The 22,682-nt window shown below is 39.9% G+C and overlaps 1 protein-coding gene across 1 annotated transcript in view; it reads right to left on the reverse strand.

The window, feature by feature from the left end:
• Positions 1–22,682, reverse strand: part of GALNT17 (polypeptide N-acetylgalactosaminyltransferase 17) — a 586,654-nt gene that overhangs the window by 268,401 nt on the left and 295,571 nt on the right. Inside the window, exon 4 of the mRNA XM_089668484.1 lies at positions 11,253–11,427. Within this exon, the coding sequence (XP_089524610.1) occupies positions 11,253–11,427 (175 nt within the window). The remainder of the gene's footprint in view (positions 1–11,252; positions 11,428–22,682) is intronic.

A 22,682-nucleotide genomic window follows, 5' to 3' on the forward strand; every position in this document is an offset into this window, starting at 1 on the left:
ATTGACACCCCCTCAGTAGAGTTTGTTTCAGAATAAAATTGCAGAGAATGAGTGATAGCCTCCAAAATTATAGGGTCATCCAGAAGAGTCTCATTAAGTCTACAGACTTTTTCTCTGTAGCTAGCTTTAAGAGAGGAGAAAGGCAAAGTCACCGGGGCATGGTCAGATAAAGTGAGGGACTCTATAAAAAAAGGATAGGACATTACTCAATAAAAACTGGTCTACAAGGACCAAATCAAGGCATGCATAAGTATCAAATGTCTTGGAGTAGTAGCTAAAATCTATAACCTTTGCATGCATCACCCTCCAGCAATCTACCAAATGTAGGTCGCAAAAGAGCTTTTTAACATGCTTCAAAGCTTGATAGGAGAGGGGATTTTAACCTGAAGAGGTGTCTAAACTAGGATCAAGCATAATATTAAAATCCCCTCCCAATACCACCATACCCTCACGGAACTCCAATAAAGTTTTAGGGTAGTAGAAAGGAAATTAACAGACTATGCGTTTGGGGCATTAATATTAGCTATTGTTAATAAATCTAAATTATGATTCGGCACTTATATTGATGGCAAGCTTGCAAAATATTTGTTTTTTATGATTAGTCATAATTAATATTAATATGTGTGAATGGTCTTTTGACAAATGGTAGTATTACAATTCTTCAATTATAGCTGAGACCAAAAGATATACAAGTTAAGCTGAGACAGTATATATGGGTAAGTTAGCTGAGACAGCTAAACCAGTTGAAGGCTGAGTATACTATATTTAGGCTGGTAGTTATGTCAAGGTTATTAGAAGTGACTTACTATTACATTACGTATTTTAATAGTATCTGTGTGTACGTTTCTAACATTGATACATATATAGTTTAGTGATTATACATTGATATGTTCTTAAGCTATATTATTCTTTAAAAATATAGCTGAGGGTTATGTACATCAGCATACATATGTTCCTGTCCATCAAAGACATTATGTGAGTGTCGTCCCCTCCCTTCTATGCCATACAAGGTATTAAGATCACTAACTATGACGTAAATTTGCCTCATAAAAGATCATGAGACAACGGACAGTCTCACACACACACGCTAATACTGACACTCTTTCATACATAACACACACATACATACAGGACTGAGAAGCTGCAACAGGTGCATGCTGCTAGATCATCATTTCTGTCTACTTCCGGCTTCTTCAACAAAGTCATGAGAAAGACAAGGAGAACATGAAGGACAGAATAGCACATGGCCGTACTTCAATACCTAAAAATGGTGACTTTATCTCTGAACTTTTGCTTGTTATTTGTACAGTAGTTTTATCTACATGGAACTGTTCATAATATGCTTTACATTGTTATTTTACACCATTGTGTGATAGAATAAAATCACACTTCCACTTCATTTTTTATTTCAATGGCTCTTTCATTCATAATCGCTTCAAGACACTAGAAGAAGTATTACTTTTTGCCATGAAGCATTCCCTTAATGAAAAGAAAACAACCTTCCAGGTCACTTTAAAGAGACACCGGTGAGAATGGGCAGGTCTTCCGAATAGATACTCATCTAGCTTTAGGAACAGGAGAAATGCTATGGTATCACTGATCAAATTTAGTTAAGGGCAATCGGGGAGTGGAGACTGCAGTGAAATGCGTCTCCTGGAGCACAACAATGTCAGGCGCCAGGTAGCATATCTCCTGCAACAGACAACTCCTCTTCTGCAGGGAACATAGCCCCCGAATACTGTATGGCAACAATTTCATTTTAGAGGCCATATATAGACTGTAGTTTATTAAGAAACCTCAAATCCGGCCAAATGACAACCCAATAAAAATACTAAAATTGTACAGGAAAATGATCAATACCTTAGAGGTCATTATATGTGACATATGCAAACCCAAGTGAAAACAGAGTGCATAAACTAACAAGAAAAGGAAAACAAAAAACCTTCAGGAATCAACAGATCAGTCCTAGGACTGAGCACTAAATGGACGAACTTCACTGGGCCGGAGAAAGCAAGGCCCTGTCCAAAGAGACCGTTCTTACTGCAAATGTGCAGAAAAAATTCCTCTAGGTAAGGACCAACCTACTGTAGGAGTAGTTACTGACTATGGGAGGGTGTGTAGATCCCGTACCCCTGGGTTAATACAAATAACAGTAAATTAACATTATTAGCATATAATCAGCGGTAACCAAAATGTAAGCAAAGTAGAGTATTATCCCTGCTACATAGAAACTAAATAGTGTTGTCATCCTTCACTGCAAAAGTCCCCCCCCCCCAAAAAAAAAAAAACATTGTGGCAATGATGGGTCCAGCTGGGACAGAAAAAACACCTGGATAATCACTGTGGAGAGATCTCAGGATTAATATAACAAAATGGAGAGTCAAGTAGTTGGAGACGATGAATTTCATGGGCCCCCACCACCTGCACGATTCCTCTTGCATTTGGTGCTAGTGCTCCGGACGTTTTGGGAGTAGGAAGGTGCTGTGAAGTCGCCTGTATGGGAAATCTACTGCCGGCAGCTCCAGAGTTTCCAGAAAGTGGGAAGTTCATCTCTAGTACGCAGAACAGCAGATTTGCATTCCTTATAGCCATGAGGTGAAAGGGGAATTCCCATCAATAAGTCACCCCCTCTGTGCGTAACACTTCAAGTAGGGGATGGAGAGTTCACCTCTGCATTACTGACCATCTGGATAAATCCTTGAATACAGACACCCTGGCTTTATCAAAGTCGACATAGAGCTTAGTTTTCTCATAACCGCCTCCTTCACTGAATATATGTGGAGTTTGCAAATAACATCCCTGGATCTGTCGGTGTCATGAGGGACCAGAAGCAGGACTGTATGGACCCTGTCAACCTCAATGGAGGCAGAAACAGATTCACCCAGGATTTGGCTAAATAAGACCTGTTCAGTGGGCAACAGATTCGGGGTGCAGGTGGCCTTAGGGAGACCCCTGATGGAGATATTTTGTCTGCGGTTTCTGTTCTCGTTATTATTGAGCTGATCCAGCAGTAAATTTAAAGCATCCTCGTGGAGTTTGGTATTCTCTTGCAGGGCTTTTATGGTCTGCATAAGGTCATCTTGGCCAGATTCCAATGTCTCCATTCTAGTCCCTAGTGCCGTGGTGTTCTGTCCGGAGCCCCTCTATAGCTTTTTTGAAGGAATACTCTACTGTGCTGATCAACTGAGTGATATCTGCCTTGGTGAGGAGGACTCTACTGTGTTCCCTGAGATCCCAGTCCCCAGCCACATCCCCAACATCGGAGGGAATCGATTCTTGGTTCCTGGAGGGGGTGGAAGGTGTAGGGCTAGGGCACAGTACCTGGAAGCCTTCAGAGTGCCGAGGAGAGCCACTACCATCAGCTGAAGGCTGAGGTGACACACTTCCAGGCGCCATCTTGGCTGAAGTTCCAGTCCTCTCTAAGTGAGGAGAGAAGAAAGAATCCAGTGCTCCCTATCAGGAGCTACCCCCGCCATTTGGTTGGGAAGACAGGCGGCACTTGGATGGCATGCCGGGGTGTCTGCAGGGAGGCAAAGATCTTCACCACTGATTGCTGAAAAGCCAGAGGTAAGCAGGACCTGGAGTTAAGAGCATCCTCACTCAATTGCCATGAGACCATGCCTCCAGATTGCCTAGCCAGTCTATTGACACCTCGGGAACTTTTTCTGTAGCAGCTGGGAACATCTGCAGTTGTCACATCTATACTCCTTCTATATTTCTGCTGTTTTCTCTCTGCTCAGCTTGTTTTCTTTTCCCAGTCCAACTCTCCCTCTCTTATCCCTTTAGGGCTTCTGCACACTTCTCCCTCCTACATTTTCACCCACCTCGTCCTCCCATTTTTTTTCTCCTCCAACCTTGCTGAAATCTTCCCTCCTAGCTCCATGACAGGATCTGTGTTTCGGAGTAAATTTAATAAAATCATCCAACCCAGTTGAGCAAATAGATTCTATATAGTGGCGCATCTTTATGGACCACACTCACCATGCCCCATACTACAAGTAAATCAGGGCAATTCTCTCTAAAAATAGTCTCTCTCAACATAAAAAGTATTAACATACCTGAGAAGTGAGCTAGCATTCTGTCTGAAGTTCATAGACATAGAGCACACGTTATCTATTTGCAAGAGACCCAATTTAAGAGAGACCCAAGTTTGGGAAGTTTCAATTCCCAAACTTGCAAACTCCAGATTTCTGGTGTCTCACCATTCCCCTTATGTTGCCTCAAAATTTCAAGAAGTCTCTATATTAATCTTCAAACACACTCAATTCATTTTTATTAGAACAACTGGCTGATCCTGAGAGTAGATATTTGTGTATCAAGGGAATCATGAAAGGCAGACCAATTAAAATAATGTAAACTTGTATTGTCCTAACGACAAACAGGTGACCTTCTTTGGGAAGGCAGTTGCAATACTAATGTGCCCCTAAACCCAATCCAGGACACTTCTATAGGTGCCTCCTCATTCCTGTAGATAACTTGTGGCAAATTCAACTTCAATTATCAACCTTAATTTTCTCATGTTGTACCTTACATCAGAATGAAAAAGATTTCATGTTTTTCTCTGAACCCCACCAATGGAAATTCTTGAATAGACTACCTATTCATAACCAAGGAGGCCTTTGCGTTCCCATACAAAACATTTATAGAGAGCATGGTGCTCTCCAACCACTACCCTGTGACTTCGACTTTTACAGAAAGTGATCTTAGAACAAAAACTTGGTGACAGGATGAACCTGTACCAGATTTTGTGTGCACCTGTCTTCCCATGTGTGCTAATATCATGACCCTTTATACCAATCTTGTGTCAAGTGTAAGGTTTAATGGTCACCTATCCAAAGCCTTCTATATTGGTAACTGAACCAGACATGGCTGCCCTCTCTCACCACTAATTTATGTATTGATTTTGGAACCCTTCATGCATCGACTGAAAGAAAATCAGAATATTAAGGGCATATCAGTAAGAGACTAGGAATTCAAAGTGGCCACTGCGGCCAAGGAGAGGGCACTTGACTCTACATTTGGTGAAACTGTCCTGCGATTCAAGGGTTTTGGACCACAGTGCATGCTACAACCATGGAAATCTCTATGCTCCCCTTGGAATTCATGCGACCACAATAACACGTTTCTACAATTTCTACCTGGCTATACCATATATCCATGATGAAGCAAATTATCAATGTGGCTAGATTCTGTGTTCCAGTGCACTGGAGATCAAAATAAGTTCCTTTTATGGCACAGTGGCTTTTTTTTATTTATTTATTTATTTTTATGGTTCAATATTTTTATTGAGTTTTCAAGGATAAACATGGAAGAACAGGGAAAAACAGAGAAAAGAGAAAAGGTTAAATCGTACCAGTGGCTTTTGAGAATTGCTCATATTGCAGAAATGGAAGACATAATCCATATATCGCTAAATACTAAATACACACAGATGTAGGCTTGCTGGATGCATTTTGTGGAGACCCCTTCATATCAAAACCTTTTGAGCACCAACACCTAATCATCTCCTTACTGGCGGAGAGCATGCTAAGGTCCCAGACCAGATAAAGTCATGCTGTACAATTGGAATGATTCCTTACTGTTCCTACCTGGGTTAGTGAAACAATGCAGGATGGAACTTCTATGAAGGCTGGGGTTGGGTGGGAGGACAATCTGGGGTTGGGAGGGAGGACTATCTATCTATGTCCCACTACTGCCTTGCAGGGTCTCCCCCCTACAAGAGCGACAACCACCTCTCTCTCGTCTGCTGTCCCTTCCTTATTTGCAGATTCCCCCAACTTAATCCTACTGGATGAGGCCTTTTCTCTGGTACTCTGGTGAATATGGTTAATTTAGTTTATGCTCCACCTGAGGCCCACTAGTTGGATTAGGGGATCTTGGCAACAAAATCCTGTTTGAGTAAAAAAAGCTACCTTTCATAATCTCCCCCTCACCAAAGGGTGTTCCTCAGAGGGCAGTTTAGCTTCCTCTGGAACCTATATATTTATGGTTTTGTCAACTTGTTTCAAATGTCCCTGTTTAGATTCACTTAATTGTATGAAATATGCACTATATTCTGTTATTGCCTAATGTTCACTGTATCTTTGACTGAAGTACTGTATATCCAGCCCATGTTTCTTTTCAATGTACCTGTGAAGTAATATTAAAACCTCTTATGGAAAAAAAAAACTTTCTGTTACACAACTATTACAGCTCCACTTGTATGGATTAAAAATAATATGTATTCTATTTCACAAACAGCAAGTTGTGGTCAAGGCATTTCCTAAAAAAAATCTACTAAATCAGGAGAAGCAGTAAAAATGGTTACACAGAAAACAAAAACCATAAAACTTACAATAGTGGTTTTCCTTAATATAGAGAGTTAAAAGCTAAGATTACATGATAAAAAATATCACCCTTAAGGGGATAACTTTAAACTATTCCTATATGGAGACCAAAGCATGGGGAAATCCAGGACTAATTATTGTCCTGTCACTGTTATATGGCAAAGTAGAGAGGACACACTGCCTCTCCCAAGTGCACCATTTTGTGACTAGACAATATAGAGTTCTGGATTTTTCCATGCCTTGGAGTTCATATAAGAGTACATTGGAGGACAGTGAGGAGGACATTTTGGACAGATAGGACAAATGGTTTGCAAGAGACATGAAGAAGAAGCCACCTACATCATATTAGACAACCATCTCTAAACAGGGCTTGAGGCCTTCAGCACCATCTGTCTTCCACACATAATGGCATTTTAACATTTCTATCCCAGAGGTTCAACAATTATTCACACCTCCAGCTATGTAAATTGAATAATACATGCCTATGTGGACTTTCTGAAAGGGATGGAACTATGTAACTAGAAAAGGGTGGTTCCACAACCTTCAAAGCTCCCATACTTGATCTTGGACAGTCAACATCTGCTTTAACAAATGGCAAATGGATTAAGTTGACATTATTAACTATGGGAATACAAATGTTAATGTATGTTTCTAACAGTAAATACAACTGCAAAAAGATTACAGATCAAGTCCATATAAATGTTGCTAACTACTACTAGCTTACCATGACCTAGATGAATCAGAACCTCCACAGAGACTTACCAAAGGAGAAAATGTTCTGACCCTAAGAACATACAAAGCAGTCAAAAGGAGCAGCTCAGGAGCAGGAATTTAATGTTAGCATGTTTTTTTCTGTTAACCAACAAATCCTATTGATTTTGGTTGAGATAACTGGTGTCTCTGCACCACATCCAAGTCATATTTACCATACACCACATGAGAAGTTTTATGTGGGATTTTTAAGGTGCCAATAATATTTATCACTACTATTTAAAAAAAAAATATATATATATATACATATTTATGCATATAACTAATAAAATAGTTACATGTGTAACAATGTATGGTACACAAATACATTACAAATTACTTAATTTAATTGGGCGATTTGCATGATTATATTCTCCTTCTTGTCCCTCATAACACCGCTACCCATCCATACAAATACTAATATATTTGATGAAAACACAATACTGTAGTGGATGAGGGATACCTTTTTGAAGCATTTTGCAACTCTGCTTCCTAAAGAGAACAAAAAAGAACAGATATGACTATGTTTATCCAGAATATATATTTCAGGTCAGGAACCTAGATGAAAGCTGCACATGAGGATATGTATGCCATCTGATTATCACAGACCATCAGATAAGAGGAAGTTATACCATATGGGCCTTCCTTATCTTTGGTTTCTGAAAGATCTGACAAACATCCCCTTCACAGGCACACTTTGGAAGGGAGACAGTGGGGGAGAGGAGGGGGTTCCAGTAGAATGGTTGGAGATGTGATATCTGAGCTGGAATTGGTGGGGGTGTAAGTGTGGAACCTCGAATAAAACACATTCAACTCAAGTCATTTGTTAGTTGATGATTCTCTGCAGTGTAAGGTTTCTTCAGGCCTTTCCATTGATGGAAAACATAGCTTTTAAATTGTCAAAGTAGCTCCTATTTTCTGCTCTGATCTCCTTTCTCAGCATGTTTCTTGCCTGGATGTACAAGAATCTGTCCCTATATATGTAGGCTGCCTCCATAACCTGCCTGGGCTGTTTTATTTTTTTTTCTGTAAACCAGGGCTTGTTATTGTTGAATGTTCAAAAAGACTGGGCAAACACGTCCTCACAAAAGCTGATATATAATGATAATGTCAATGAGATTATCCAGCTCTTTGGTTGTAACCTCAAAAACAATCCAGTTAGTGAAGTCAAAGCAGGTTTGTAGCTCCAGCTTCCTCTCCTTGGTCCATTTATTTGCAGTCTTAACTACAAGCTTTGCATATTTTATTTTTTGCCTGTAGATTGGAAGTAGGTGAACAATGCAGTGATCATACAGACCCAAAGCTGCATAGGGAACAGAGCAGTAAACATTCTTTATTGTGGTGTAAATGATAGAAGCAGAAAATGAGGAATAGGAGTGCATTGGAAAAAAACACTAAAGGGAGCACACATGACTGCAGGGAGCACACATTGAGAAAAGGAATGGGCTGGCCAAGACAAGCAATGTGTTTCCGAGAATACCTCCTCTTTGTTAAGCCTATCTATTGTGGATTGTTAGCAGGTTTATATCAATAAGGAATGAGAACTACAAGGATCAGCATGACAATCGGTGAGCACACAAAAATGGCAAATAGGCGCTAAAAACAGTATATAAATATAAGACCTATAAGGGGAACATAAACAAATAACAAAATAAGGGTGATCGCTAGGATCGCTGAGGAAAGGCTTTGCTCTTGATGAAGGCTCTTGCTGTCTGACAGCTCCATGGGGGGAGCCTTCATCAGGAGCTTTTTCTTTTCAGGGAGATGGTGTCGGCAAGCATCATGATTAAGGATGGATCCACACGGGGGGGGGGGAGGGGGCATTTTTTTATTCTTTTTTTTTTAATAAAGGACACCTCCTGTGTTTTTTTTACACTACACGTTTTTTGGTAAATGAGTACAGTACCATGTACCCCATACTCATTCACATAGGGGGGCGGGATCTGGGGCCCCCCTTGTTAAAGGAGGCTTCCAAATTCCAATAAACACCCCGTCCGTAGACCCCCACAACCACAGACCATGGTCGTGGGGAAGAGGCCCTTGTCCCCATCAATATGGGGACAAGGCGCTTTGGGGGGCAGAGCCACCCCTGTCCCAAAGCACCCTCCCATATTTAGGGTATGTGGGCTATTATGGTTCCTTTTCCTGACTTGCCAGACTGCATACTCGGATAAGGGTTGGGTATGGTTTTTGAGGGATCCCATGCAAATTTTTTAATTTGGCATGGGGGTTCCCCTCAAAATCCATACCAGACCTGAAGGGCTTTGTATGGATTGGGGGAGACCTAACGCCACTTTCTTTTCTTAATTTTTAATTGCCAACAATTCTTTTATTTACATTCAGCTTTCAGCATGTAATCCACTGACAGCTGATAACTCATGACATTGCCACATGTTTTCACTATTAAAATAGCACATGACTAACTTGTGAGGTATTTTAGTAGTGTTTTTTAGTGAATTTCAACTTTAAAAAAAAAAAAAAACGCTGTGCGATATATTACCGCATACTAGGTTGCGTTAAGATACCACTTTGTGAATTGTCCCCATTATAATGATCAAGGGACAAGCAACCCATTTTACAAAGAGAATCAAAGAAAGTACTGACTAGTAAGAAATGACTGAAAGTAATACAAGATGATACAAAGTTAATTTGCTGCCAAATAACAATGTAACTAAAACAACTGTAGGAAAAAAAACAATACACATGTATTTAACCACTTCAAGTCCAGACACTTTCACCCACTTCCAGTCCAGGCCAATTTCCAGCTTTCAGTGCTGTCACAATTTGAGTGACAGTTACTCAGTCATGCAATGCTTTACCCTTATGAAATTTTTAGGATTTTTTTAGACAGATAGAGCTATATAACTGGAAACAAAATTGAAAATGTTGAAAAAATGTTAATTTCTGCTTAGTTTTTGTTATAAAATGTTGAAAATAAACAATCTTTCTTCATAAATGTAGGCCAAAATGTTTTCTGCTATGTATTCAGTGCATATTATTTAGTCTGTGTAAAAGTTATAGAGCCTACAAGCTATGGAATATATTTTTGCAAATTGATCATTTGAGACCCTAAAGTGCCAGATGCTGGTATAGCGCATGGCAGTGATCACGACACTGGTATGGCATATGTGGTGATTGGGACACTGGTATAGAGTATAGTGCTGATCAGGATGCTGGTATGGGGTATGGCGATGATCAGGGCACTGGTATGGTGTATGTGGTGACCAGGGATCTGGTACAGCATATGGCAGTGATCAGGGCAGTGGTATAGCGTATGGTGGTGATCATGGTGCTGGTATGGCATATGGCGGTGATCATGGTGCAGGTATAGGGGTGATTAGGATGCTAGTATGGCAGTGATCAAGACATTGGTATGGTGTATGACAGTGTTATTGTGAGCACTGAGACAGGAGACAGGGACTGGTTGCATTGTTTATTGGTATTATACTGGGGCAGTGATCAGGGACACTGATGAAGGCTGCAACTGCAGTCTGCGTGTGTACATGCAGCCTGACATTTCAGGGAGAACCGATCTTTACTTTTGGTTTACCATGTGATTTCTGTAATTGGGGACAGCAATCCGATTATAAAACACCATGTGATCACCCAGAACACAGCGGTAATGTGTACAAATATAATAAAAATGCAAATTATCTTTCTCTTATCCTTATTCATGAGTAAAAACAGAAAACAAAATGTGTGGAGTGAACTGTTTTATGTTTAACAGTTCCTTTCTGGCGTACCTACAAACAAAAATAATACTAATAATCATAATAAATTATACATACAAAATTATAAACAATAATAATCAAAGCCTTCATATCCTTTTTTTTTTTTAAATGTGTTCCATCACAGCTCTTCTAATCAATAGAGCAGCAGAGAACATAGCTCTCCTCTCCAGCATCAGGGTAAACATCCCCTCCAACATCTAAATCTTCTGAATGAATGCTATGGGGGTACTCGGTTGGGGGGGGGCAGGATCGCTGATGGGGTACTCGAGGAGAGAAGGATTGGGGCTGCTCTGTGCAAATCACAGAGTAAGTAAGTATAACATGTTTATTTTTTTATTTGATCCTTTATAATCACTTTAACTAAGCTTCAGTTTACTACTTAAATACTGTGATTACAGCAATACCTCTAAAAATTACAGACAAAATAAATATTCTGTTTACCTACCAGCCAGCAGTAAATTCCACATGTGCATCAAAAAATCCAGTGATTTGTCCTGTTGCCACTTTCCAGCCCTCTATCCGAGCTCGGATCAAGCCTTCTCTTTTATGATTACGAACAACTTTAACCAGCCCAGGATATCGTTTGTGAACATATTCTTCCAAAGGTCCTTTCAGTTCCTCTGAAATTACAAAACAAAAAAAAAACAGCAGAGCAAATTAAAGACTATTTGAATATGTGCGGGGACTGATTCCATTTCTTAACTGAAAAATTTTATTGATAAATCAAATCATTCCCAAAAATGAGCATTATCATGGACAGTGCCATTTAGTTTAAAGAACTGTATTGCTTATATTATGGTCCCATGTTAAACAGTTCACATTCCTGATATGAGCCTGTACACCATGTATTGGTGTTAAATAGTATCCTGTTTCTTTTGTATTGCATCTTTTGTAAGAAATACCTGGTTGTACCAGTCTCCATGCTCTCCTATTTCAAACTGACCACACTAAGCATACGAGTCACATCCATCTCATCATGGTCAGTTTTCTGTCTGTGCTAGGAGCACAGCCTGCCTGTATTCTAATGATCAGACTTAAGCTGACATACCTCCCTGCACAGCCATTGATTGGGAAGATTAGTGTACTGCTGTTTCCCAATTCCTAGCTCTCTAAACCCATAATGCAGCTGAGAACAGAGATTACCATATTTTTCGTTCCATAAGACGCACGTTTTTCCCCTAAAAAATGGGGGGAAATGTCTGTGTGTCTTATGGAGTGAATATGGAGCGGCCGGACCGGTATTCCCCCGTCGCCGCCGTGTTAGAATATCGGGCTGGCCGCTCGGGTCTTCTGTGCAGCAGAACCTGCTCCTCGGTCCTACCTGTTCCTCGGTCCTACCTGTTCCTCGGTCCAGTGGTGTCCTCATCACCTCATCATCTTTAGTGTGGGCACCTGGCAGTGACAGCTTGCGGCTTCACAGCCAAGTGCTTACTGCGCATTCGTGAGAAGAGCTTTGCTTTGTGAATGTCCCCGTAGTCTTCTGGGACCTCTCACGTGTCTCAGATGACTTTGAGAAGAGAGGCGATCGCAGCGGAAGTGGGAGCAGCTACCTGTCAAATTCGGGTACCCGCTTCCCAAAGGTCTGCAGTCTCTGGTCATCTCCTGTACTATGTCTACAGTCTCTGGTCATCTTCTGTAGTATGTCTGCAGTCTCTGGTCATCTCCTGTAGTACATCAACAGTCTCTGGACATCTCCTGTAGTACATCAGCAGTCTCTGGACATCTCCTGTACTGTGTTCGCAGTCTCTCGTCATCTCCTGTAGTATGTCCGCAGGCTCTGGTCATCTCCTGTACTATGCCGGCAGTCTCTGGTCATCTCCTGTACTATGTCTTCAGTCTCTGGTCATCTCCTGTACTATGTCCTCAGTCTCTGGTCATCTTCTGTAGTATGTCTGCAGTCTCTGGTCATCTCCTGTAGTACATCAACAGTCTCTGGACATCTCCTGTAGTACATCAGCAGTCTCTGGACATCTCCTGTACTATTTGTGCAGTCTCTGGTCATCTCCTGTAGTACATCAACAGTCTCTGGACATCTCCTGTAGTACATCAGCAGTCTCTGGACATCTCCTGTACTATTCGTGCAGTCTCTGGTCATCTCCTGTAGTACATCCACAGTCTCTGGTAATTTCCTGTACTATGTATACAGTCCATTGGTTCAGAATATTGTTTTTTTTCTTTTCCTCCTCTAAAACCTAGGTGCATCTTTTGGTCAGCTTCGTCTCTTAGAGAGCGAAAAATACAGTATGTGATCACTGATACATGGTGTATCAGTATGTATCCGTATATATATGTTGCCTTTCATTTCTAGTTTAAACTGAATTAGTAATTTTGCAAGGTAAGGGTACACATATACTGTACTTCAAGTCTGGTTTAAGGCATACCTGAACTTTCCACTCAGCTCAAAATCCTTTCAGAGTTACTGCATCTCTATGCATGAAATATGCCATCTGTGTGATTTGTATAGGTCTAGAGCCTCCGGCTAACCTTTCTTTCTTTAGCTTAAGTCAAAGCTAGATGATATTCCAGCGTGAGTATGCAAAAAGTGGCTTCACCCCTAGTTATACCAAATATTTTAAAGTTCTACATCATTTGAGTATCCTGTAAAATATATACACATAGCAAAATGCTATCAACATAATTCTGAAAATGCAATGAAGGTGTAATTTCCTCACAAAATAAAATTTAATATAGTAAAAGGTTCCAGTGCTTCTTTTCTGTGCTGTACTTTTTCCTGCAATTCCAATTTCTGTATTCATGTTAGCAAGCAAAATACTTGGACTTACTACTTCAATCAGCACTATGTCAGACAATTTGCATTCTCAACCTCACCATGCTCAGAGATTTTCCAGTTCATGGGACAACAATCTAAGCACCAGCAGACTGAGAGTGATTGATATTGGGGCCAGGTAATATGTCAGTTAACCCTTTACACACTCAAGTGGTATCCAGTTCCTTGTGTTTTGCCACATAAACCAAAACATATTTCTACTGAAACAAAAGTATACTGACTCCAGGTCTAAAAATAAAGGTTCAGAGTCTGGTGGTAACAAATCACCTAAACCAACCACATAATTGATCTAAATTAAAGCCTCTACAAACCAAAAGACCATTCCGTCATGTATCCAAATTTATCAACTACGTAGAAAACACTTTGTTAATTGTGCACTATACAAAAACATGAATACTCCCTTCCTGCCTAGGCAATTTTGCAGATTTCAGCGTTGTCACACTTTGAATGATGATTATTTGGTCATGCAACACTGTATCCAAATGCATTTTATACCATTTTTGAGTATGATAGAACTTTTTAATGGTGTTATTTAATCCTTGTTTTTTTTTTAGAATTTTTTCATTGGAAAAAGAAAAAACCTGTAGAAAATTTTTTAAAATAAAAACAATTTTTCTTAGTTTCTGTTATAAATTTTGCAAATAAATAACCTTTCTTCAGAAATGCATACCAACGTGTATTCTGCTACATTTCTTTGAAAAGCATAACCCAAATCAGTAATTAAATATTAAAACCCACACTATTTAAAGATCTATACCAGCAGCTGCATGAAATCAAAATGATTTGATCTAAAACAAGGTACAGTGCTCAGCATAAATGAGAACACCACGACAGACTTGTCAGGAAACCTTTACTTTACTTTCATATTCAACATTTTCTATGGGACACTATACTACAAAATACTCCCACAATGCGGGCCTTTGATTGCAAACAAAATTTGTTAATTTGCACACGCAAAAAATTATTTTTCCTAACAAATTCATTTAAGACCATATTCCAAAAATGAATACACCCCAAAGAAAGGAGCAAAGCACAATTTTTGACAATAAAATCCTAATTAACAAGAATTCAGCTACAGGTGAGTCTGATTATTCATTAAATGGGTGTCCAGCAGACAGTTGATTATAAAAGGATGTTACTTAACAAAGAAAACCCCTTCCCGTTTCATGCTGTCAGCAATGGCACCACATGGAAGAGAAATGTCACAAGGTCTGAGAAAGAAAATAATTAATTTACACAATAAAGATGAAGGCTAAAAGAAGATAAGCTTAACTTTACTTATCAGTCAGAATACTGTAGCAAAAGTGATACAAAAATTTAACAAAGATGGAACTGCAATTCTCTCGTAGAGATGTCTAGTCCATCAACGGAAGTTAACAACTCGAGAAGAGTATCTTCTGATGAGAAGGGTTGAAGAAAATCGCCATGGAAGTTCACTGCAGTTAGCTAAAGAAATAGAAAGCCAAACTGGGTTGATTGTTTCCTATGATACAATACGGCGTACACTTCAGAGGAATGGCATGCATGGGTGTCGTCCACAAAAGAAGTATCTTCTAAAGCTCATGCACAATAGAATAGAATTTGCCAGAGCCCATGCTGAAAAAAAAGATGACTACTGGAACTGATGGCTTCAAAATTGTATGTCATTGCAAAGGAGAGGAGTACAAAGTTAAATGCATGGTGCCTACAGTGAAACATGGTGGTGGCAATGTCTTTCTGTGGGGCTGCATGAGTGCTGCTGGTGTCGGGAAGCTGCATTTTATTGATCGTATCATGAATTCATAGATGTATTGCTCTATATTGAAAGAGAAGATGCTACCATCCCATCGTGCCCTTGGTCATCGTGCACTTTCCAAAAACTGTATGTCTCCTGATCTAAACCTAATCAAACACCTATGGGGAATTCTGAAGAGACAAGTTGAGCATCACTTCCCATCCAGCATCCAGGCTCTAAGAAAGGTAGTTCTTGAAGAATGGAAAAAGATAGATATTGCAATATGTTGCCAACTTGTTCAGTCCATGCCTAGAAGACTTGGTGCTGTCCTTACAAATTATGGAGGTCATACAAAATACTAGATGTAGTAATTTTTGTTGTGGGGTATATTTATTTTTGCATCAACTAATTTAAGTAAAACTGAAGAATTTGTAATCTAAGTTATATTATTAACCTTACTTTCATGTAATGAGCTAAACAAATGTTCTACAAACTCAGTTTTGTCAAAATTTTGGAAATCGTTCTTGTGTTGAGATATTGATTAAAATTTTAATTTTCAAAAGGGGTGTACTCATTTATGCTGAGCACTGTATAACTCAATGAAGTGCTAAACAATCCCTAGGTATCCTAAAGAAGTGCAATATGATACAACAATCTCATGTATATACAGATTTTTCATAAAGTGCAATATATATATATATATATATATATATATATATATGTATATATATATTTATACTTGTGCCAGTAAGCTGTGCAAACCATGCGTATCTCAAATACATAAATAAACAAGGTGCTGCAAAAATTGTCCAGTTTCTATAATCTTTCAGCTGCTGTATTTTCTATGTGCTCCTGCTTCAATCACCACATGATCACCACCACCACCTGTACAAGCCACTCACCAGATTCTTACACTCACTTACAAACCGGGTCTAATAGCCCTCACAATGTATTGGAAGGTTCCACCATTTCTCCACTACAGGACTTATATCACTCTCCAGGTGTCACCACTCTTCCTCCTCTCTCCTCACTTCTTTCCCTGAGGGTCCCACCACTCCTCCCACTCCAAAGGGGATTCCACCATTCTTTTACTTCAAGGATTTTACCTGCAGGATCTTTCTTGTATCTCTCCACCTTTCCCACTGATTCTCTAACTCGGCTTTCACAGTCAATGCATACCTTTTTCTCACTCACTCAATGCAAACTGGTCACTCATTTTATTTAAAACAAGCCAAAAGCAATACATTCACATCTTACAGTGCTGTCCTTCTGCACCAGTTATAAGCACTCATTCACTGTCAGTCTTCGCTCCACCGCCTAGCCTGGTGCGAGTCATATTAGCAATGCCCCAACATGTTTCACCTCATCAGGGAGCAATAATGGACATGCTCCATCCAACTGATACTTGTACTTACAATAACCCTTTCCTCTCTCCCATCAATCTTACTCTCTATACCGCCACCTGTCTACCATCCTGATTGTTAACAATTGTTAACAATCTAAGTCTAGCAACATGTTGCTCTATTCTCTGGCTCCCTTTAGCATTTCTCTTACAATTTATATCCTGGCAATGTTAAAAGGCAATCCTATCTCTTAGCTTAACGATAATTATAATTTTGCCAGTGTTACCTGTCATATTGGCATAGTGTTGCATTCAACATTGCATTAACCCCAACTACACCAATCATTGCACATAGCAATCTCCTTTCCATACACTATCCAAACTATTTACACACTTAAAAACATGTAGCCATTCTATAAAAATGGATGCTTAACCTCAAAAATAAAATAAAAATAAGACCAATAAAAAAAAAAACATTTAACCAATTAAAAACACCCCCCAGGGAAACCCATACTTGGTGGGATAGATTCTGTTTTTAGCAGGCTAGGTGAGTACATTGACTAATATTTACAAAAATAGTAATAACAAACCATGATTTTTGAAAGACATTGGAGAATTAGTTAGGATATTAAAGGATATCTCATACAAAGAAAACTACATATTTGCTACTGTAGATGCTGGAAGCAGTAAAATGGAGTTTGCTAAAGAAATCTGGAATAAAAAAGAATTAGATTAATTTTATTGTGGAATGATTAGATCTAGCTGTAAAAACAATTATTTTTTGGCACAATAACCAGTATTATTTGCAAACTAAAGGTGCAATGGGGGCAAATTATGCCCCTGGTGTAGCTAACGTATTTTTGGATAAATGGGAGTCAGAGAGCATATATGAGAATAAAGGAATTAATATTTTATAAAAGATTTATTAATGATATCCTGATTATCTGGGAGGGGGTTTAGAACACATTAAATGAATATCTGGCTCACATGAACGGTATGATGTTAGTTTTTCTGGAGAATGGAACAAAAATCACATACTTTTTTTATATTTGGTGATTTTTGCTGCTGGGAATAACATTTTCACAAAATCTTTTTTCAAAGAAACTGATAAAAAATAGTTGTATTCCTACTAACTAGGTGTCATCATCCACAGTAGATAGAAAATATCTTTAAGGGGCAGTTAACCAGAATAAAAAGGAACTGCCATCTAGAACTGGATTATATACAACAGAACAAAATATTAATGTGATTGTAAAAGTAGTTTTTTGTTTTTGTTTTTTAAATAACAAACATGTTATATTGTATATGTTAAAGTGATTCTAAAGGTTGTATTTTTTTAAAAATATTGTTATATTGTTATATATGTTATATTTACCTGCTCTGTGCAATGTTTTTGCAGAGAGCAGCTCCTATCCTCTTCTTTTTGGGTTCCCCGCTGGCAGTCCTGGCTTCTCCCCCCCCCCCCCCCCGCTGAGTGCTACTGAGTGCTACGAATAGCAAACACTTCCTAGCTGAGCTCCTGTGAATGGACATTGTCCATTCACACACAGAGCACTGCTTGACCCTGTCCCATTCTCCTTGTTGGCTCACTGGCTATGACTGACAGCAGCAGGAGCCAATGGCTTCAGCTGCTGTGTGAGCCAATGAGAAGAGAGAGACCTGGGAAAGCCATGGCTTTCATGCACATTGCTGGATCGAGATGGTGCTCAGGTATGTATAAGGGGGTGCTAGAGGGGAAGCTGCACCCAGAATTTTTTAACCTTAATGTATAGAATGCATTAAGGTAAAAACCTATTTTTACAACCACTTTCATTGATAGATTTGTAAATAGTAAATTGTTAGTAAATAAATGGGAGAAGAGTTAATAAAGAGGTGGACTGTGCATTGATTACAGAATTTAGCAGATTCTAAATGTTTGGAATAAAAAAAACAAAAAAAAAACACTGACCTATACTTTTAAAAGACAATGTGTTAGCAAGAATTCTCCCGAAAAAAAAAACTAAATGTATATAGTTTATTGGAAAGCAAATGTGCTTAAAATAAAATTGTAAAATATGTGATTACGGTAATTCTACCTCAAAAATAATAAGATTTTTAGATGTAATGCATGTAAAGTTAGTAATGATAGAAGGGAAAAAAATCACTTCAATTTTTGGTGTAACATTACTAATAAAGAATATGAGGTTAAAAGGTTTATCTCTAGCGATAGAATATTTGTGCTCTATGCACTAGAATGTCCATGCAATTTCCAGGACATAGGGAGAACCACAAGGAACTTGGATTAGAGAATGTGTTAATGTTATAAAAAATGGTGATGCAAAGCATAGTGTTTCTAGACATTTTAAAGAACATCATCAAAAGGATCCAAGAAAATTAGTTTTATATGGAATCGATCAAAATGAAGGGCACTGACTGGCAAGGTATGGAAAATAATTAAGAGATTTCAAAGAAAGAGACAAGATAAATTTAACGAAATTGACACTCTAGAGCCAAAGGGAACAAATACCGATATTGATTTTGGAGACTTTTAGATTAATAGCAAGTATGAAGAACTTCTCAATAACAAATACTGTACATCTTATAATAAACATACTGACATCAGCCCCCCAAAATGGTGAAGTTTTTCCCTAATTCTGTTTTTCCTTTTTAGCTTTGAACAAAGGATGGGACAAAAGGCAGAAAAAGAGAAAAAAGAGAGAGAAGAGAAAAGGAAAAAGAAAAGAAGACAAAAAAAGGGGGGAGAATTCTCCCCCCTCCAGCTTCTCCAAAAGGGGACAATGCCCCCCCCTCTACTCTCCTCAGTTGCACCTGATGTAGCATGTGGGAACTCATATTCTTCCCTCTCTCATCCACATGACCCATCACCTTTCCCCCTCAGGACAGGTATAGGGTCTATGCTTGAGTGTTTTCTCATTTGTATTCTCGGTATCATTCAGTGGTTTTGAAGAGTGCCCTGAAATTTATGCATGTGCATATGGGAAACGCAGAATAGTTCCTCCATTTCCTCTATTTTGTTAAGTCTACACAACCATTCACTTCATTTTGAAATGCATGTTGATTGCCAATCTACTGGGAAACACAGTCATGCTCCATTTACCATGTGCATAGCAAGGGATTTAAATATTCACATTTAGGAAGAGTTGTGTGGTGGAGGAGATATTTGGTAGGGGTAAAATTCAGAGGGTAGGAAGTGACATAGAATATAATATTGTGAACAGTCTTCCAATATGGTTGTAGGAGCTCACAACATTACCATATATGAAGCATGGTACCTTCTTCATGTCCACATCCCCAGCAAAGACTGGAAGAGGTAGGATAGCATTTATGTAAGTGTGCCTGCGTTCTGTACCACTGTGATCTGATTTTGCCAGAATTTTCCTGAATCGCAACATTCAGAGGTCCTTCATGAATATATTCATTATTGGAATCCCAGTAATCGTCTGAAAGAGAAATGTGCATTTCTTCTTCCCAGCCTATTGAGACTCTGCCATTGGGCCCAGAAGAATCTTCTAAGAGCAATGTGTAAATAAGTGAAATCAAATTACATTGGGGTGTCCTCCACATGCAAAGGGATTCTAAAGGTGTAAGAGGCCTGATCCACTGTTGAGTTGAGGTTAATGACATCAAGAAGTTTTTGAGTTGTCTATGTGTCCAAAGGGGAAAATAACCCATGGAAGAAATCAACTCTAAGTGGGCAAAAGTTAAAAACTGTCCTCTAGAGAAAAAGTGATGGGCCAACATTTCACTATGAGGCCATTCCCTCATCAACAAGTTATGAGACAGGCCAGGAGGAAAGTCCGGATTACACTGCACCATATTTAGGGGGCCTGGAACAGTGGAAAAAGAAGTGGACTTGCATGCCACTCTGAAACACAGTAAAGAGCCACCAATAAATGTAATTCCCAGATCAGGGTTTAGATTTGGGTGAGAAGTCTCAAATCCTGTGCCTGGGTCTTGCCAAGGATTGCAAGGCTGAGGATGCAGCCTGTTATAGTCTAGAACCAAACAGTAGACTGAGACGATTGAGACTCCATCATTCCACCCCCCCCCCCTGGAAGTTTGTGTGGTTGCAAGGAAGTAACCAGAGGGGTGCATGTCTGCACCAGAACAGATGGAGGCCCAAGCCTTGAGACCAGAGCAGCAGGAAGCTGTAAGAAAGAGAGAGCTGACAGAGGTAGTGTTTATGCATGAACATGGGGATGCCATGTTAGATGGTTTGGAGGGCCAAGGCACAAGGCCCGAGTAGCAGCGTTGTTAGAGAAAGACAGAAGGCTGAATATTGAATTTCATGTTAATGGTGTGTAGCGCTACCCTCTAAAGAGCCGTTGGATTCTGGGTCCCCTTATTTCCTGCACAGCCACACAACATGCATTGTTGACAAACAAGAATCCAGTCTGCGGGCTTGTTTTTGTTGTTTTATGTAGGGGAAAACAACTTGGATAGGATTTAGGGGGTATGGGTTACTAGAAAGAACAGATTGCAAGGGAATCCCGGTGAGACGATTGGCAAATAGAAGTGCGCATGCCCAAAGAAATGCGTGATCGCGCACACACACACGCACGTGCACATGCACACGCACGGTGAAGATTGGCGCCAGACAGACTATTTAAAAGGTGCCTCTGCCTGTGCTGAGTGCTGACTGGTCTTCAGCTGTTCCCCGTTTCCTGCTCATTCCTGTGTGATTTCCTTGTTGCTGTTCCTTGTTTGTTCCTGATCTGACTCTGATTACTCTCCTGCTTGATACTTGTTACTGACTTTGGCTCTGCTCCTGACTGGATTGCTTATGACTTGGTACCTCGCTGTTCGTCCGTTGATGACCCTGGCTATTCCTATGACATTGCTCCTGTCTCCCATCCCAACTTCCTGTCTTACTCTGGTGCACACCTGGCGACCTACTAAACCAGCTCTGCATATCACTACTGCTCCTGAAGCGGAGGTTCATCAGTCTTCCAAAGCCTCCAGCTGCAAGAGCTGCAAACAACATCTGCTGGTGCTCTTGTCCCCCTGGTCCCTAGACACTCTCTGTTCCACTTCCAGTGGGGTCAGTGCTAGTGACACAAGTGAGGCCGACCTCGTCATTTCAGTCTCCAATCAGCTACGTGACAAGATTGAGGACAAACTTCCTGCGTTTATGTACAAAAGAGGATGGATCCTGAATATTACTCCAGAGTGATATCAGTCCCTTTAAGAATCAGTAGCAAAGTGGCTTCAGCAGCAATATGACTTAAGGAGCTCTAGGTCCCCTTGGGTGAACTCTGTTCCTTGTATCCAGTGGATTAGCATAGGCTTTGTTCAGGCCTTTAAGCTGTGCCAGGCTTCCATGCTGAGTGGAGTACTCTCTGGATAGGACGTGTGATAAAGTTCCCTCTGTCAAACATCTTCTCCTTCCTTCCTCCTCAGCTACAGCCTTGAGAGGGAGCTTCTCTTCCCTGGGGTCCCCTCCCAGGCCTCACGATCCTCAACATTCTATATTCCACCCAATTATTAGACTCCCCTGCTGGCTAGGCTCTCTCATATGTATGGGCCTGTCTGCCACACAGCCAGGTATCCTGTCTGGGATTGGTCAGACTCCCACGAATATCTAATTCTTGGTCTCCATCCCTCCACCCACTAACTTCAAGAATCTTCTGGAAGACTCCAGAACCAGGGGGAGGTGCCAGAGACCTGACCTGTAGAGCCCTCCAGCCTAACCTAAAGTAACCCAAACAGATATGCTCACTTCACTACTGTGAGCCAAACTAAATGTAAATCTCTAGCACCCCTAGAGGGCACTACAGGTGAAAACCCCTGCGAGGGAAGTCATTTGTTTTGTTGGACTTTTCTTTCTGTTTAAATAAAAGTGGGCCAACAAACCTTTAAAAGGCATATCTGGGATGGACTGTACTCACTCATGAGCACTACACTTGAGGTTTACACCCCCCAAACATCATATTCACACTATGCACTTAACTATTGAAACTAGACTTAGAATTATTGAATGTTACTATCATACAAGTACATGTTCTTATTAGAATGCCATAGCTGAGTAGGT

The sequence above is a fragment of the Staurois parvus genome, unplaced genomic scaffold (assembly GCF_062004578.1).
Source record: "Staurois parvus isolate SC_StPar_1 unplaced genomic scaffold, SC_StPar_1.0 ptg000058l, whole genome shotgun sequence".
NCBI classification, from domain to species: Eukaryota; Metazoa; Chordata; class Amphibia; order Anura; family Ranidae; genus Staurois; species Staurois parvus.